Here is an 18,706-nt window from a genome sequence, read left to right as displayed (position 1 = left end):
CCCATCATATAGCTCCAGTCTTGTTTACACTTTTGGTTTCCAGCAAGTTCATAAAATTAAGTGAAGAAGAGGCAAAGATTTCAGCGCACTTCTGCATCCAACACAGATAACAGTAAATATTTTATTATTTTCAAATTACATTATCAAAACTTTTTGTACAAAATGGATACTTATTAATACAACGAGGTAACAATCTCATCCTATCACATGTACTTTTAGGTTGCAAACTTCTTCTGGCGGACAGGTGCTGGCAGCTGTGACATGATGTCCAGGAGGGGGCGCTCCACTACCACCAGAGAGAGATCCTCCAATAGACTGACACACATGAGGTGCTGTGGGACAAAAGATCAGTAGAAGAGATGTCAGCAGAAAAGTGGTAACTAAGTGGCTCAGTGAAAGAAGCATCAAAATTCTGGATCCACGGCCAGGAAACGGCACAGAACTTAAACCCGCTGAGAACTTGCAGTGAATCCTCAAGAAGCGGTTGGACAAACAAAACCCACAAATTCTGACAAACTCCAAACACTGGTTATGCTAGAACGTATAACCAGTATAATATCCACAGAGGCAGGAGTCTGCCACAGCCAACGAACCTACAATCTACAACACACATTAGCAGAATGTGAGATGCAAGTTGGAACGGCATAAACTGAGACACACAACGGCTGTGGTTGTGAACAACAGTGCTAAGGTCCTGTGGGACTTGAAATTCCAGACAAACAAGGAACTGCTAGTTCTAAACTTCCAGGATCTTCTCTCTCTTACACGAATCTAAAAATAAAGTGCTCTGCTATTGGACTGAGCTACAAATAATGAACTGAAAACCGTTGCTGTACATCCACCCTTACCTGACACAGTTTACCTTACAATACAAAAACAAATGAAACAGATATTTTATTTATATATATATATATATATATATATATATATATATATATATATATATATATATATATATATATATATATATATATATATATATATATAAAAACAAAAAAATTTCAGTTACTTGCATTATTTTCCAGCATGTTTATAACTTTAGCCAATACCAGGACTCTGACCCCTTTCTCTTTTTTCCTCTGACTGCAGTTTTCTCTGGTTAACTTTGTCTTCCTCACTCACAGTGAAGAACAGTCACACTTTAGTGACACGTGGCTACAAGTGTGCGAGCTAGTATAACAGCTTCATGTGAAGGATTAATGGAAGTTGAAAGTTATTTTTTAATATTTGTATTATTATTATTATTATTATTAGTCGCTACTGTTTGAAGCAGTAAAATGAAACATTGTAGTCACCATAAATATCCTACCTGGAAACTCTTACAGATCTTAAAGGCATGGCTTTGTCCAATCCTCTGTGACACAGGAAGGCTCTTTAATGTCATTTGATTCCAGAGCACTGCATTCAATTCTGGGAAGGGCTGCATGTAGATACAAAGACACAGAAATACACAGTGACAGAAAGATTAGTAAAGCCTCAAGATTCTCATAAATAAATTTCAAAAAATATAGCCAGCTCTTGAGTGAGGCGGTCGCACTTTCTCCTTTTCCCTCTCCCTTATCTTTCCTGCTTGGCTTCTCATGTCTGCTTATTCTCTAACCCTAAGAGAGTCTCCCAGACTTGTTCTCTAAAAACCTAAAGAAGAATTATGGATTTGATCAACTGGTCCCTTAACGGAGTTGACACCCTCCTGGGCTGGGGAGAGCCTGATTGTCCTGCGGAGACGTTTGCTGCCAGATACTCGATGGTCGGTTGTGTCGTGTGTCTGGCGACACTCTTGATGGAGGACATTGAATGACATTTACCAATTCGGAACCATGATAACAGAGTTCTGGCTGATTGGAGCTGACTCGGACCTGGCTTATCGAAGAACAAGAAGCGGCTACAGCTGTTCAAAATCCCACAAGGCTGGCCGACATGATAGACGATTGTCAGGGCTGTGAGCACTTAGACTGTGTTTTGAACGCAATATGGATAAGATCTTGGAGAAGCTCATGGCTTTGCAATATGGATAACATGTTGAAGAAGAACAATGGGAATTGAGAGACCTGGTGACCAGTGACGGACATTGCATCCAATTTTACAGTTGTTCAGTTTGTTCGCACTAACCAAAACAACTACCCCCCTGGCGCCAGCTGGATGCTCAAGGCAAAAGCTGACGGGAATAACAAAAATTCTCCCTTAGATAACAAAACTGTCCATAGCAGGAAACCACAGAAACAGCTGCTGCTCTCCACAGACGTCTGCAGTGCTTTGTAGTTTTGTGTGCTCAAAAATAACACAGCTGAATTAGTTATAATGATGTAGCATGAAGAGAAAGGCAAGCACAGTAATGTTAGTCACATGATCAGGGCTGCCACTGGTTCTGGACTTCCTGTTATTAAAGCTTATCGAGACCATTGAATCATATTCTGCTTTCTCCCCCATCTCCATCACACACTGTGACGCCTGGGCCAACTATTTTAGCAAAGCTATGGACATGCACACACATACCAGACTCTGATCAATGATGCAGAACATGTATGTGTCGTGCAGAATGATGTGGTCCGGGTTTTTTGGGTTGAAGGTAATGTGGGTGATGGGTGTGTCCCGCTCCAGCCACAGGGAAAGCAGTCCTTGTGTCTGCAGTCTTCGACTCCACTTTGTGTACTCCTTCTGCACCAAGGAGAATTCAAAGATCTACACACGACAGAGAACACATGCAGTTACAGGATCTGTTGGTTACTATGAGATCTGAGTAAAACAAAATCTTAAGCAGTTTCTGACCTGCTGGTCAGCATGCACAGAGATGAGATTGTTGGTCACTGGGTGGATGGCGATTGTAGTCGGACAGGAGTTGTACACAGGAACCATACAGTGGAGCTACAAACAAACAGAAATTAAAATTTTACAAACTCCAGTGTATGAAAAATGATTCAAGTTTTACACATCAATAAATCAGAACTCACCTTCATCTTGTGGAGGTTGTAGATGTGGATCTCACAGTCAGTGTTTGCTGTAGCAAGCCATTTACCATCATCACTAGCACAAAGGAGGTGCACTGGCTGTCTGGAACCTTGATATCCAACACACATACATACACACACCAGTTATGCAAGATGTTATCAAACAGGTACAACTGCACAGTATAGCTGCATGCAGCAGTGGCAGGGAATGGCTTTCGTGCATTAGGATTTGTTTACATGTGACCACACTGGCAATTTGCATCATGGAGCAGAAGCAGTGAGGATCTCTGGCAAGAAGCCTGAGGAGAGTTCAGCAAGAGTTGAGTCTACTGCTACAATCTACAAAGAGGAAACAATAACTTGACAGAAGGAGCTGCATCAGGTCGGGAATGCCTACTGTTACCGTTTAAGTCCGGCTTTGATCTGTCCCTGTAAATATCGGACTTTACAGAACCTTCCCTAGACATTTGAGGGAGAACGTTTAGTGCAATCATTTCTTTATATTTTCCTTCCAAGGGGCCAGACGAGAAAGTATGATGAAACCAAATTTGATATTTTTGATGCGTCATAAATATGTATAAAGGAGGTCAGAACAGCAGTGAGTTTACAGGCATCTGTAAAACATGGTGGAATCTCTACCATGGCTTAGGATTATTTTTCAACCAAAAGTGTTGTCAAAATTATTGCAATAGTAATTAAATGAACACACAATCACTGTCAGATTTTTGATCACCATGCAATATCATCTGCATACTGGTTTCATTTATCAGCATGACAAAGACCCCAAACAGTCTCCCAGCGCAGTAAAAGTATACCTGGATAGAAAAGTGGAAAAAACATGCACACAATGGTGTGTGTGTGTGTGTGTTGGACTCTGGACTCACTAACAGGCTCCTCGGAGCATGGAGTCTAGGAGCCAGCTTCAAGATCCAAAAATGCATTCGAGTGAATGCATTTTTGGAACTTTAGCCTTGGTGAGATCACTCAGGTCTGGGCATTCATTTGCTTCAAAATATGATGCATGTACCTAATATGTTGTGCTTAAGGTACTGTCTTGTCTTTCCGTTTGGTTTGGCTTCTGTGGGTTGTGCTCCTGGCTTTCCACTCACCTGTCTTATGTTTAAGGGTATGAAGATATCTGCACTCCTGTTGACTGACAGCAACAACAATAACTGAAGATTGGCAGGAGGAAGCAAAGAGTTTGGAGGAGTCAGGGGAGAAGCAGAGCTGGTGGACTGAGCGAAGCTCTTTAGGCAGTTTGGACACCTGGAGAGATGAAGACACAGAGATCATCACACTCTTTGTTATATTTAGTCAAAGGCATAATTTTACCCTTGTGATTATCTGAGCAGCTTTACATGTAAAAACTTTTGTTGGATGGTAAATCGATACATCCAGTGAACCTACGGTCTACCTGAACACCCCGGTAGCTTCTCAAAGCTGTGTAAATGTTAGTTTTAGCCACTCTGTGGTGCATTGAGAGGAGAGCTGTGTTAACTGTGCACTGTTTGCACTCACAGTTCTTGACAAGAGGGACATCCCACACAGTACTTAAGACACATATATTGCTGAAGTTACTTTAAACCTTTAGAAAAACAAAAGAAAACAAAAACCAAAAACTCCTGCTATGATTTAAAGTTGTGTTATTTAAGTGCAATGTCACAGGCATGCTCGTGCTAAGGTACCCACCTTGTTAATGCTGATGGTGTTGTTATACTGTATTCTGTAGAGACGAACACTGGAGACAGTGGAATATGCCAACCAGCCTCCACATGCAGACAAAGCACTACAGCAGATGTGATCCTCTCCCTGCAGGAAGCGACACACAAAGTATGGATACATCAAGCACACTAGCGCCTAAAACTAATTCTTCAAGAGTCATTGTTGTCTTGTTCAATCTGACTGAAAGGAAACACAAAGGCCACACTAACACACTAGGGGCATAATTTCCCTGCAATTAAATTAAATGTATTTTATTAGAAGACACGATGTAATTATATTTACCTACAAATACTTAAAGCTGGTCACATTAGAATTAGAAGGTCAAAGTCTGTTTTTTAAATTTTTTATTTTATTTATTTATGTATTTATTTAACACACTATAAAGACATAATAATACAATTGCAGTGCACCCCCAATTTTGTTGCACATGTACAATTACAATAAAGGACTTTTCTATTCTAAGGAGCCAAGAATGTTTTGCTGGACTCTTACTATGTGTGCAATCATGCTGTTGTAGTTTTAGTAATTGTCCTATAAAGTTATTTTGTGAATCACAGAACGTAAACAAAAAACTTCACTGTAAAAACATTTTTCGCCAAATAAAGGCGTTAAACACACAAACAAGACAGATTATATATTTTAGTGTTTATGTCAACTAAACACTGATAAGCTACCAGATTTCATGATTGTAGAGAATTGTTTTTTTTCCCTGTAGACTTTCTAAAAATGTGACATTCCTTTTGAACAGAAAAGCCTTGACGCCACAGCTTGAAAGGGGGCTGCCAACTTTTAGAGCGTTGCAGCAAACCAAATGTTGCTCTGAAAGAAACTACGGATACATCGAAAATATTAACACATACCTTCCTCTTCAGCTCGATCAGCTTCTCTGGTTTCCTCTTCACAGGTAGACGGTCACCAGGTTTTCCTGTGTGTACATAACAGAATTATTACACTTCTAGCTTTTCCACCAGTACCTACTCGGCTCGGCACAACTCGATTAAACTCCACTCAGTTTCTGCCACATCTATTACAACTGAGCACCACCTAATGCATGTGGGGTTGTTACAGCAGTGCAGCCAAAAGTCCTGTGACGCAGTATGCGACACAAACACAGCACAGCGATGGAGGTCGTCAAGGCGATGGTACACCTGCTGTTATTATTATTATTATTATTATTATTAACTCATCAAGGATTCTCATTACTGGACTGCAATTCATGCAAAGCTGCTGTAGTATTCAAGAATAAACTGTGGAACTGGAAATAATCATTCGTTTTATTTTACCCTTCATGGGCAATTTTCATTGTTAGCAAATCAAGTGAAGGTGCTGAGTGCACAATTAGCATGACGAACAAAGCTGAAGCAGACACAATAAGGGGATTATTCTCAATAGCAGTAGAATTTTTTTTTGTTTCATTGTTGATTAACTACGTAGATCAAAGAGCTCTTTAAGTTTTCTTATAGTTAAATGTTTCTCTATGCAAGTGTGTTACTCACCATGTCCTTCACTTTCTCCAAGTTTCCACAGCTCTAAGCGATCAGGGAACTGGAAGAGAAGGAGTCCAGCTTTCTTTGCACAGCCAACTAGGCTCCTCTACAAGAAGACAGAAAAAAAGGTCACTGCACATTGTAACAGGAACAGTCATGGACAACATTGGTTTTAATAAATGGTATTAAACATTATTAAAGTGCTTCAGAATAATTTGTTAACAGGCTAATCCATGAAATACAGATAGAATAACAGGTTAGTTCAATTTTAAAGACTCCACTTTAGCTGAATTGACTTGTTCAAGGTTTTCTTCTACTCACATGTGGGAAAGCTATTTTGCGCAGTGCTGACTCTTGAGTGTTCTTCTCCACCTTATCCAGCAATGGGCGCACCACCAACTGGGTGTCCATACCTGAAGGAAAATATCAAAACACCATCTTTTTCAACTTTACATCTAAACTTTAAATCCCTGGGTTGCTTCTTTAGCCACTTTGATTTAATGCGCCGATTTGATCCCAAATGTTTTTTCCTTTTGTCACCTTAACTTTTTACAAACACACATCATGAGACCAGCATGACTGAATTTGAATGTAAAACTAAAGGCAGCAACAGCAACTTGACTTTTAAAAGACAGGCCCTCTCTATACCCAGCTCTATTATCCATCTGGACACTAACATAACCACAAACAGACCACTAATAGGGACATGACATTGTGTTCAATAAGACTTCTATACAAGCTGACTTCTTTGTGCAACCAGGGTTGTTGCCTGTACTGGCCATTAGAATGAGCACAGATTTGAGGCACTTGGCTTTGGCTTCACTTTTCTAGCCCAGAAGCTAACCATTCTTTATATTCCACATTTTCCAGCCTTCGTTTCTCACACGTACCAAACAGCAGAAAATAGTCTGCTCCAGATGCTTCTGGACAAGTGGAAATACTCAGTGTTATTTAGGTGAGGTTGCTGCCTTGAGAGGAAGCACTGGAGGCAACACTGGTGATGCCCTCTTTGTAGAGGGAAATGCACAGTTACCTACACTTTGCACATCAGGCAATCTGACATCACAGACTTTGTCCTGGGGAGGTGGCAGGTTAAAGATTAGCTAATGCATCAGCACATAGTGTTGAATACTTGCATTCCTACATTCATCTCTAGATCAGTGATTGCCAGAGTGAGCCGGTGGCACCTGGTGGCCACAAAGATACTACTGCAGATGGGCCGCAGAAATAATAGAAATTCAGCTTGAAATTACTCTGTGTACAGCTACATATTTATATAAATGTATTTATTTTTTTATATAAAAAGCAAATTAAAACACGTAATTTGAGATGGTTAGTTTGTGATATCATTCATTACGTTGACCTGAATTTACTGCTTTTGTATTCAGGTTTGTGTCTAAGTGGCAGGTGAGTCTCACTTTGTCCTAACACTTTGCGTATGACTGGGTAACATTCACAAGGACATAACTCTCTCTCATCTTTTGATTAGAGTGAAGACTTAAGCTTGGGTGGGCTCTATGGGAGTTTCTTGTTTTTAAGTAGGCCACAGCACTCTTGAATTTGGGAATGGGTGCTCTAGAGAGCAGGTCACAGGACACTTCAAGGCTGAAATACTTGGCTAAAAAAACAAAAGACATGTTAAAACATGCTGCAAATACTAACTTCTATGTTTGCTTGAGGTGAGAAGGATGACATTTTATTAAGACGCTTTGTCCCTTTCCTTCTCATTCATTTATTGGGGAGCCCTTCTCCGATGATTAAACCGTATGAACCTTCATGCTGGCACACATTTAAATGTCTCTATGGCACGCGAACACCTCTGACTTCTGTCCCTGTGCCTTTGGTGTACTACATATGAGGTCACGTGATTACTCCTATGTATTTTTAAAATATAAATTTATGTGAATGCATCACTTTGTTTGAAAATTTAATTACACATTAATCTCTGTAAATTTGAGCATAATATCCTTTATTCCTGTTAAATGACCTAAAAATTACTGACTGTACCTTTAATCTATTAAGGCAGCTCTACTCCTTTGGAAGATCAAAAAACTAGTTCAGTTACAGCTTCACCTACAAAGCTCATCTTTCGCTACCAGCCATCATGTCAATAGCAACATTAAAAGAACACTTAGAAAACATCTTTACTGACAGAATCGTGGACTCATCGCCTGTATAAACTTTGAAACATCAAAAATAACTGATTACATATAGAAACTTCCAAAAGCAGATTTAACACTTACCTCCAGAAACCACTGCGGTGTCTGTGTGAGCAAGTGCGCTCACATCATGGGAGTGGTTTCGAAACGTCCTGGTTCGGACCCACTCTTTATCATGCTGGTCCACGGTTGAGGAGATGAACTGGAACTGGATGACAGTGCCCTCGGATGTTCCAGCTATGACACTGCTCTCATCCTGTGAAGCATTTATAATCAGTGACTTTACAGGTGTGTGCACCCATAGCTAGCTGCAGCAGTGAGTGTATCATCTCACCTTTGAAACAGACAGAACCAGAACATCCCACTTGGTGACCAGGTAAGTTCTAACCAGAGTGCCTGTGAGTCCGTTCCAGATCTGGACCTTTCCTGCAGAATCACCACTGATGATGGTGTGGTCGGACAGATAACCAACGCTCCAAACAACCACTTCTTTATTCTTTGATGCTCCCATAGCCCTGTCCACCAGCAGTCTGCGTGTAGCATGCCCTGCAGTCACAAACACAATCATATCAGTAAAGAACACACATCTCTTCTCATGCTCCATTTCAGTTTTAACTGATTGTATTTTTGCTAATTGTGCAAAGCAGCTCAAGGAGAAAATACCCGTCTCTGCATCAAAGATTGTGATCATGTCAGTCATTCCAGCAGCAATCTGTGCACTCGATGGATGCCAGCACAAAGATACGATGCGTCCTAAAGAGGTCAGATACAACTGAATCAGGCGGGTTCACAAACACAAATATTTGTTTAAGATACAGTTTTGTCATCCAGTGGTTATTAACACAAATTACCTTATCTTCACATTAGTATAGGTGCCTACTCTGTCTCTCCAGAGCGCGGACTCCAAGTTGGAGTCAGAAAAAACTCGATGCACCATTTGTGGTACAAATTTGTATTATGCAAAAGCACAGCCTGACACCATTTTAAGTTCAGTTGATCTGTTTTCAATACAACACACAGACGCTTCAGACAATCGCAGCTGTAGTAATATTAGCTGTTCTATTGTTCACTGTCTAACGTTTGTAGCCATTTTAAACACAGAAATTTACACTCTTTAAAGAAAAGACCTGTGAACTAGTTTGTCGTCTTACCTTTATGTCTGTTGAGGTTTCTTTGAAACTGAATCCTCTCCTCCAATACTGCAAATATCTTTACAGTCCCGTCCTCACAACCAACCTGACCCAGAAAACATTTCTTGTGATTAATGTATCAACAAGACTTCCTGATGAGTCTGACACAGGAAATATCTGACGTGTAAAATAACATCCAGAAGGTTTACACTCACTGCCAGCTGTGTTCCCTGGCTGTTGCTACTGATGGTCCAGATTGGTCCTCCATATGCATCTACAGTATACTGGGGCCTCAGGTTCTCCAGGTCATACTCTGTGATCTCTCCATTCAAACCAGCACTGAACAGTCGATGGCCCACCCAACACAGAGCCTCAATAGCTCGGCCATCCTGTCCTGGGATCACCTGAGAAAATTAAAACCAGTGTGGAGGTTAGGTTCAGGTTTCTTTATTTGTACCTGTAGGCAGCTGTGAGTCATCTACCTTCCTTCTGCCATTACAGAAACAACAGACAACACAAAAGCAAAGTACAAAATACCCAAAACAAAAATGAATAATAATTTTAGCATCATATTATTACCTTCAAGACCACTTTTACAAAACTCCATTATGCGATTGAGGGGTTTGGTAAAATGTAGAAAAATGCAAACCCCTGAGCCTTGGCATCTGACACATCTCTCACTCACAGCAGTGATCATCATGCCTGTGGCTACATTTAACCACTTTCATTGGCTTTTAGCAATAAAAAATAATAATAATAAAATTTGGACAGTAACCAGAAGCCTTGGTCTTGAACATCCACACTTCAAACGGTGAGGTGGATGTGTCTCTTTGTGCAGTTCGAGTTTCTGGCTAGGCTCTTTAACATGGTTACTGGGGGTGAGGGGGTTCCCATGCCTGTCACTCTCCACTTGTCGTGGGAGCTTCCTGACATTTTCCTCTCACACACTCACACACAAACACACACAGCAGAATTGTGTTTTTGTTTATCTCCTTTTTTTAAGGTGCTTTGTGCATTTTTAAATCTATTTGGTACAGATGCAGGAATTGGAGACCCAGTGTGTCTGTTGGCTTCACCCTTGACTCCTTCAATAATGAGGGAAATTACTGCTTAAAAAAAACAACACTATGGTCCAAGAGTGTGACAAAAAGTGATACAGAGCAGTGAAGGGTTCCCTACAATTAATCTTCCAGGCATATTCTTGCCATTATCAAAACTACACTATACTGCTGAAGGCTTATCCGTCTTCACACGCATTTGAACTTGATGGACATTTCATTCTTAATCCATAGGGTTCAATATGATGTCAGCCCACCCTTTGCAGCTGTGACAGCATCATCCTCCCTGGGAAGGCTTTCCACAGTTTAGGAGTGTGTTTATGGAAATTTTTCATCATTTTTCCATAAACACATTTATGAGTCCAGACACTAACGTTGGATGAGGAGGTCTGGCTCAGTCTCTGCTCTAATTCATCCCAAAGATGTTCTGTTGGGTTGAGATAAGGACTCTGCGCAGGTCAGTCAAGTTCCTCCAGGCCAAACTTGCCGATTCATGTCCACTTTGTTTTGTGCACTGGTGTGCAGTCATGTTGGAACAGGAAGGGACCATCCCCAAACTGTTCCCACAAAGTTGGGAGCATGAAATTGCCAAAAATGTGTGAGTATGCTGAAGGGTTTAGGGTTTCTTTCACTGGAACTATGGGACCAAGCCCAACCCCTGAAAAACAACCCCACACCACCAAACGTAACACTTGGCACAATGCAATCATACAAGTACTATTCTCCTAGCAACCTCCAAACCCAGACTCATCCATTGGATTGCCAGACTCATCCATTGGATTGCCAGATGGAAAAACGCTCCATCACTCAAGAAAACATGTTTCCACTACTCTAGGAACCAGTGGTGGCGTGCTTACACCACCTGTATGTGACGCTTGGTGATGTAACGGTTGGATGCAGTTGCTTGGTCATGGAAACCCATTCTATGAATCTCTCTATGCAATGTTCTGGAGGCCATAATGAAGTTTAGAGGTCTGTAACAAATGAACCTGCAGAAAGTTGGAGACTTCTGCAGACTATGCACCTCAGCACCTGATCTCACTGTGATTTTACACATCGTACCATTTTATGGCTGAGTTCCTGTTTACAGTACTACTAACAGTGGACTGTGGAATGGTTAGTAGAGAGGTAATTTCACAACTGGGCTTGTTGCACAGGTGGCATCTTCTCACAGTACAATGCTGGAGTTCACTGAGCTTTTGAAATTGATCCATTCTTTCACAAATGATTGTAGAAGCAGTCTGCATACCTAGCTGCTTGATTTTATATACTTGCAGCCATAGCAGCGATTGGAACACCTGAGTTCAATGATTTGGATGTGTGAGTGAATACTTAGTGCATTTAAACCATGCAGTAATGTCATCTATCTAATGGCATTACCTTTTCTTGGAAGAAATTATCATTGAAGTTGAAGATTTCTACTGCGCCATCAGCCCGGGCCACAGCCAGCCGCTCAGTTTGACTGTTGAACGCCATGGTCCGGATAGCACTCGGCATGTAGTCGAAGAAGCGGACTCGGTGTACTTTAAACTCGCCCATTATTGACTAGAAAACGGGAAAAAAGGTAGTCTCATTTCAGTGACAGCTGGGCAAAAGAAGCAAAACAATACTCATAAAACAACCTTTAATGGCATTTTGACCACAAAGTTCATTGAAGGTTTTTCTTAGTAAGAAATTGACAATTCCAAAAAGCCCAAAATGATTGTTTGAAAACACTTACTGCTGATCTGAAAATGTACCTAGAATGCATAAAGATGTTTCTCACAATTTGCAGTTTTATCATATAAAACGCTTCGTCATTTTCAACGAGCAGTCACCTCTGCCTGCCAGTATATCACACAGTTTGACAAGATTAAAACCTTGTATCAAAACAATAAAATGAAAAGTTTTCCATCTCCAGTTCATAAAATATACAGAAATGAGCAGTCTTTTCACTGTAATGGAGATAAAAAAAAATCATCCAAAAATTCAGGAAACCCCCCCCCCTATTTGATGCCTTAAAGCCCAGTCAAAATTCTGGCTCCCACAGACTGGCTATGCCCCCTTGTGGCACATCTCAACATGAGTTTTGTCTCATCTATGGTGTGCCATCACCAAAGATGAGACAAAACAGCTGTCAAAGGATGTCAGATGAGCTCTGATGAGCTACAAGACCATCAGAAAGGAGCTTGGTGAGAGGGTGACAACTTCTGGTGCATCGGGATCTTGCTATGTGGAGTTATTTACAATACATCTGCTCCCTACACCACCTTGCCGCGGACCCTAACTGGGGGAATGTTGAATGCCCAGTCCAGATACCTCGAACTCCCGAGTTAGCGCGTTCGAGAAAAAGCGAGGAAAAAACAGGATTTTGCATCAACACCACATATGAGTGGACGGAGTGAGGCCTAGGGTCTTTTCAGGAGGACTTCAGAGTTTGTATGGGCAGTGTGTGTGTGTGTGTGTGTGTGTGTGTGTGTGTGTGTGTACGGCGTCCATTTCTGTGTCTCCATGTTGGGTGAGTGTTTATATATGCGTGCATGAGGGTGGGAATGCATGTTTGTGTCTGTGTGTGCTTGTTTGTCTGTGTGTCAAAACACGTCTTAGACTCCCCCTTTCTCTTATAACATCTCAGCCCCCCAGGTGTGGGGGAGCCTGAGATGTTCTACTTTGCTCGTTACAATGGGCTGACATGTGGATAAACATAACCAGTTAATGTGAACTGTAACACCGGTCTGCCACCTGAGGTACATAATGAGTAAACGAGTTAAAAATCTCTCACACGCTGCGCTGAATATATTTATCAACCAAATATCACAAAATTCACACATCTAGGTAAAAAAAAAGTGTTCGCTCTGTGTGCTAATATAAGAAGCACGAACTGCGACAAACTATTCGTTAGCAAAGTGTAACACCTTACAGCTCATTACAAACACGTCGTGTAATTCAGTTGCATTAATTATTAATGTAAAACATAAGTTACCAATTGTGCCTCTTCGCTGTCGCCAAACTATCTTGAACACCAACTGAGACACGCCAGGACCCACGTTGTTACCCTTTGAACCGGTAGTGGATTCATGGACATACGTCATCACGTCGACAGTACGGACAACGGCTTGGATAAAATGTAGTGGATAGTAGTTGCATATGGATTTATTGGAATGGTTCATTCAACTGCTCCAAGTATCAGGGAGTTGGTAATTGGTGCATGGATTCTTTGTGGAATGGGAATCTCCCATGTGCTGTAGATTACATTCTGGAGTCTTGTTACATCACTTCAGTTCAGTGGGTGGCGGTAAAACACCTGGTTGTTGATGTCAACCGCCGAAGAAGAAGACGAAGAAGAAGAAGAAACGCTCACAGTGGGCGGGAAATACTGTCGGAATACGAACCGAGTGAAGAGTGCTGGTTTGTGAGTGCAGCTGAAGCGCTACATCGGTAGCAAATTAGTTAGTGTTATTGCTAATCGTTATTGACGGGAGGATGGTTCAAATAATGATCAGGTAAGAGTGAAGAGCGAACTTTATCTTTCCATTACGTAGTGCCAAATATATGTTTATGGGGGAAATACTCAAGGCAAGTTCATGCTAATGATCGGAACACCTATAGTGTCATTAGCCACATTTTAAGAGGACAGTAGAATTTATACTTTAGGATTAAAGCGGGATTTATGGTCCAGCAACACTGCTTACAAAGACTAGACCATTGAAAGGCTTAATGTTTGGTTTGTTAAAAGTAAGAAAAGGCTCATTCTTAAAAACTCAGGACCTGGGTATTCAAGCTCCAGTAAATCCTCCTGTGGTTTTGCCATGATGCTGACAGAGAGGGAGAGAAATGTTAGACATCCCTGTGTAGGCTTGGACAGGTGTATTTATGAGAGGATGAGATGGTTTTTTCATTTTAACAAATTTAGGTTTTGGAAATTTATATCAGTAGTGTACAGCATTGCTATCATATTATACACGCGGAGACAAACTACTTGTTTTAGCTCAATAAGTTTGTAGGAGATTGAGGGAAGTCAAGGTTTAAGTCTAAAGTTGAATCTATTTCGTACATCTGAGTGGTGTGTGCCTGAGTTGTAAAGCTAACAGTGTGAATATTTATATTTTTTCTTTTTAGAATATATTGACACTTGAATGTTTGTTTTTTACAATAAAGTTTTTAGGGGTACCTTTTTATTATAGAAAATTATAACTGTAAAATGTATTGAAATCTTTCACCACAAGGTGGCAGGATTTTATCACAAAGCATTGCCATTATTAAACGCAACTTTGAAAGGATGTTGTATTGCTCTTGAAATATAACTTTTAATCTGATGTTTTCTTTATGTTAATTAAAAACAAACTACACAACATATGCTCTTTTATCTACCAAAGTAAACAGGCTGAGTATGACTGCTTTATAGGCTGTTGATATGCATCTGCTCTTGTAGAGGCAGCCCGGATGGCAGCAGTCCCCCCGAATGGCTGGTGGTGGAATTACAGGGGGAGATGGTGTCTAGACACAACTCTGGTCTGGCAGGAAATGTGATGGGAGATCTACTGTATACCAAAGAGGTACACAACATGCTGAAAAACACAGTATAGCACCCCAAAAAAGATCATTTATGTATTTACCAAAATCCAGCATCATTTCCCTCAATTACTATTGTAGATGGAGAACAAAAATAATAGCAGTGTTTATAAATCAATAAAAATTAAGTTTATATGAGAATAGCACAATCTCACACAGAAGAAAGTACTTTAGGTAATAATAAAGCAAGTTTATTTATGAAATGGGACAGTATTGGTACAAAATACAGACTGACATAAAAAGCTCTGTCGCCTCATTTGGAACTCCAGGAATTTGGAGGCAAACCAAAATTTAGAAATGTCTTCAGTGGCCATGTCAGGTAATCCCAGACTAAGGGAAAAACTAATACCGGCTAAATCAAGTATGTTGGCTTTTTAAGTGTAAGACATATCAAGAAAAAGAAAAACACAAAGTTTTGAAAATGCAAACCAAAATAGAAGAAACAATGACGTTAAAAAACAATAATCATTTCCCCTGTTTTTTTTTTCCTTAAAATTTGATGACTTGATTTGCAATTTGCCATTTTGTTCCCTTTATTGTTTTTTCTGAAATTTTTTCATTTTCAGTTTTGTTTTGAATTGTCATTGTGCCACCCAAATGCAAGTTTGGGATGATACAAAGATTAATTAAAGAAATGCAAATAGTTTACAGCCTTCCAAACTGAGCTAAGAATGTTAACAGAATGTGAAGAAACAGCTGCTATGTTATGTCGAAAACATCTGCGTACTTTGATTAATTTAATTCCGTTTCAAAATGCAGTCACATCAGTGCAAAAATGGCTGTGAGAGAAAATGAGATTTTCCATTCCCAGCATAAACACCATGGTCATACCAGCCACACAGACTCGTAGCTTTCTATGAACTAAACTATGAAAATAGCTTTGACAGCATGAAGCATGATGGCTCTTGTTGTTCTACAGTACTCTACATGTACATACTTTATGTGAAGTCAGCATACTTGATGATAATATCAACATGTGCAGCTGAAGTAACAACAATATTCGCTTCCACTTGTCTCAGTTGGCCTGTGTCTGCACAAGACTGCCATCAACTTGGCACTTAAGCGTCTGTTTTTATGATACCCCTTTTTAGTGCTAAGACAGCAGACTTCCAAAAATGAACCCATGAGTCCTATTGTGTCAATAAATAACCATGTCATCAGATCAAAGAAAAAGTGGTACTTAAGTTGTTCTTGTAAATGGTTATCGTGTTGGGGGAAAGCTAAGAATCCACTGCCACTGAATTATTATTTTGTTTCCCATCCACCAGGGGGTGCCAGTGCTGATTGTAGGACATCACATTATCTACGGGAAGCAGGTCAAACTGGAGAAACCCTTTGCTGTTCTCACCAAGCACTCAGGCCATTCACAGGGCAGTCACAGCAGTAACAACGATGACATAACACAGGAAGCAATGGAAACAGACCAACAAGGCTCTGCTTCCACATCTTATTCTGTGTCCGCACTCATTAAAACAAAACTGATTTTTAAGATCCGCCCCAAACCTATCATCACTAATGTACCCAAGAAGGTGTAGCAGGACTACATTTCATTGCTGGGACAGAGGCCCTGTCTGGCTTGTCTTATTCTAAGAAGTATTTATACTGTGATGGTTTCTGATCTGAATGTTGTTGAAGGCAAAATAAGACATCAGTGGGTTTGTCACTACCTGACTTTCTGTCCAAATTTAAAGAAAAAGTGCAAATGAAAATTCTCATTTCCTTTTAATCATAGGAAAGACTGTATATGCAGGGCGGACTGATGGACAGGTGAAGCGTGTCTGAAGGCAAAAATTACATTTGTCATATATAATAACTGATGCAATCAACCTCAACCTTCGTGCCTCACAGCAAGAAGGTTTTGTCTTCCTCCCACAGGATGAAGGTCTGCAGTTAGTGGGTCTTGTCCTGTCTGTATTTCCTTTCCTGGGTGTACCCTGCCTGTGGTAGCTGGGATAGGCTCTAAACCTGTGACCCTGATAAGGATAAGTGAAAGAGATGTTTGTAACAGCAGTTTTTGTGTGCAGTCATGAATATATATGATAAAGAAATACTGGTGCAGACAAAGTTTTTAGGGGCTTTGAACCAGAAATCAGACGTACTTTCACTTTCAGTTTTACTTTTATTTTTGGTAAAATAGATTTAATTAAAATGGATTCATCGAGATAAAAATCAGATGATGCTAATTGTTTTGTGGTTTGAGTTCACCTTTCCACTCTGGAGGGAAAGGGCACTGCAAATCAATACACATTTGTTCGGAGTAACTCATTTTTCTGCTAAAGAAACATTGTGATCATTCCAGAGATTTGGGGAATCTGCCAGTGCACACTGAATTTGTTCTAGCATCACAGAGTAGCCCAGAGTCTGAGAACGTTTTGAATAATTCTGAGTGTCTGTTTGTCTCAGATCTAATTTAATAATTGAATCATTGTTCCCATCCTTTGGTGAAGTGTTTTTAATCAAATAATCAAATAGAAACCAAATGTTTGCAGGTACATGATGATGTTGTGATGTTGTGGTACTTGGCATTGGCACTAGCATCTTTGTATTCAAGTTGAGCACACATTCACCCAGTTATCCAGGACTTTTTAAAAAAAAATATTTAAGCACACACACACACTCTCTCACAGATGCAGTGGATTTGGGTTCAGTATCTTCCCCAAAGATACATGCACACTGTGAGTCACTGAGCTATCTTCTCATCCCTTTTGTGTTTCTTTACTGTTGTTGGATTGATGTAGCAGTTGTATTATAACAAATTCAAGTGTAGATGATAAAATTGAAGGATGTTAAAACTGAATAAATGTGATGTTTGAAACAAATACAGTTTAAATAAAGGTTTATGGGCAGTTTTAAGAATATGTACATGAATAAATTCAATATGTAATACTGTAATTGTCTAATGTGTTTTTGTTTTATCTGAATATTCAGTTCAGTTTGATTTATATAGCATCACAACAACAGTTGCCTCAAGGTGCTTTACATTATAAGGTAAAGGCCCTACAAAAATAGAGAGAAATCCCAACAAACAACCCTCTTGGAGCAAGCATTTGGTGACAGTGTGAAGGAAAAACTCCCTTTTAACAGGAAGAAACCTCTGGCAGAACAAATTTTAAGGAGGGTTCGCCATCTCCCACAGTCAGTTGGAGGTGATGGGAGAAAGGATAAAAGACTGTGGAAGACATGCATAGCTTGAAATGAATCGCAGGTAATGATGGAGGAGGCCTTCAGACAGGTGGGGACGCTGGCATGAGTCAGGGAGAACAGCCTGATGAGGATCCTTGCCAGCTGGCAAGGCTTTGACCACAGCCCTGGGGTGACAGGGCTAATATAAAAGAGGCTATAGTGGCATTGCTTTGGATTGCAGGCAGACTACAGGTAAGTCAGCAGGGGGCTGAGCATTAACTGCAGTGTTGAATCTGTTAAAGACTGGCTCTGTCCTCACCACCCTCAGCTCTTCTGCTGTTGGATGGCAGGAATCCAGTGATTGTCTTCATGCCACTCCACATCTCTCATGTTGTTCTGCTGGAGTATCCACTCCAGCTTTCTCTTGTAATTAGTAAATTGTATTTCCACTGTATATATCAGAAATTTTTAAAGCTTTTATTTTACAAGAAGTGCAGAGAGCAGTGGGAAAAGCAGGGCTGCAACTTTGAA

The 18,706-nt window shown here is 40.3% G+C and overlaps 2 protein-coding genes across 2 annotated transcripts; one reads left to right on the top strand and one right to left on the bottom strand.

Annotated features, from left to right (window-relative positions):
- Positions 1–107: 107 nt before the first annotated feature.
- Positions 108–13,547, bottom strand: utp4 (UTP4 small subunit processome component). Its single transcript, XM_063480909.1, has 17 exons — positions 13,464–13,547; positions 11,882–12,046; positions 9,659–9,847; positions 9,465–9,549; positions 8,977–9,066; positions 8,648–8,859; positions 8,398–8,569; positions 6,476–6,567; positions 6,164–6,260; positions 5,528–5,592; positions 4,635–4,754; positions 4,055–4,211; positions 2,949–3,055; positions 2,767–2,862; positions 2,494–2,679; positions 1,310–1,420; positions 108–332 (listed from the first exon to the last, which is right to left on the bottom strand). The coding sequence occupies exons 2-17, from the start codon at positions 12,038–12,040 to the stop codon at positions 216–218; spliced, it is 2,055 nt and encodes a 684-aa protein (XP_063336979.1). The 5' UTR covers positions 12,041–12,046; positions 13,464–13,547; the 3' UTR covers positions 108–215.
- Positions 13,548–13,631: 84 nt separating this feature from the next.
- chtf8 (CTF8, chromosome transmission fidelity factor 8 homolog (S. cerevisiae)) lies at positions 13,632–17,905 on the top strand. Its single transcript, XM_063480908.1, has 3 exons — positions 13,632–13,983; positions 14,913–15,036; positions 16,321–17,905. Exons 1-3 carry the CDS (start codon positions 13,964–13,966, stop codon positions 16,585–16,587), a joined length of 411 nt encoding a protein of 136 aa, XP_063336978.1. The 5' UTR covers positions 13,632–13,963; the 3' UTR covers positions 16,588–17,905.
- The last annotated feature ends 801 nt before the right edge of the window (positions 17,906–18,706 follow it).

Source organism: Pelmatolapia mariae, linkage group LG7, assembly GCF_036321145.2.
Source record: "Pelmatolapia mariae isolate MD_Pm_ZW linkage group LG7, Pm_UMD_F_2, whole genome shotgun sequence".
Lineage (NCBI taxonomy): Eukaryota > Metazoa > Chordata > Actinopteri > Cichliformes > Cichlidae > Pelmatolapia > Pelmatolapia mariae.
This window is presented reverse-complemented; position numbering and strand designations above follow the sequence as displayed.

Bases quoted from the DNA above. Each gene is read 5' to 3' on its own strand.
- utp4 (XM_063480909.1), bottom strand. From the start codon at position 12,040: ATGGGCGAGTTTAAAGTACACCGAGTCCGCTTCTTCGACTACATGCCG. The intron at 9,550-9,658 runs GTGAGTGTAAAC...TTTCTGGGTCAG, and splicing joins GCCAGGGAACACAGCTGGCA to GTTGGTTGTGAGGACGGGAC. The intron at 4,212-4,634 runs GTGGGTACCTTA...TCATCTCTCCAG, and splicing joins ACACCATCAGCATTAACAAG to GTGTCCAAACTGCCTAAAGA.
- chtf8 (XM_063480908.1), top strand. From the start codon at position 13,964: ATGGTTCAAATAATGATCAG. The intron at 13,984-14,912 runs GTAAGAGTGAAG...CTGCTCTTGTAG, and splicing joins ATGGTTCAAATAATGATCAG to AGGCAGCCCGGATGGCAGCA. The intron at 15,037-16,320 runs GTACACAACATG...CCCATCCACCAG, and splicing joins ATCTACTGTATACCAAAGAG to GGGGTGCCAGTGCTGATTGT.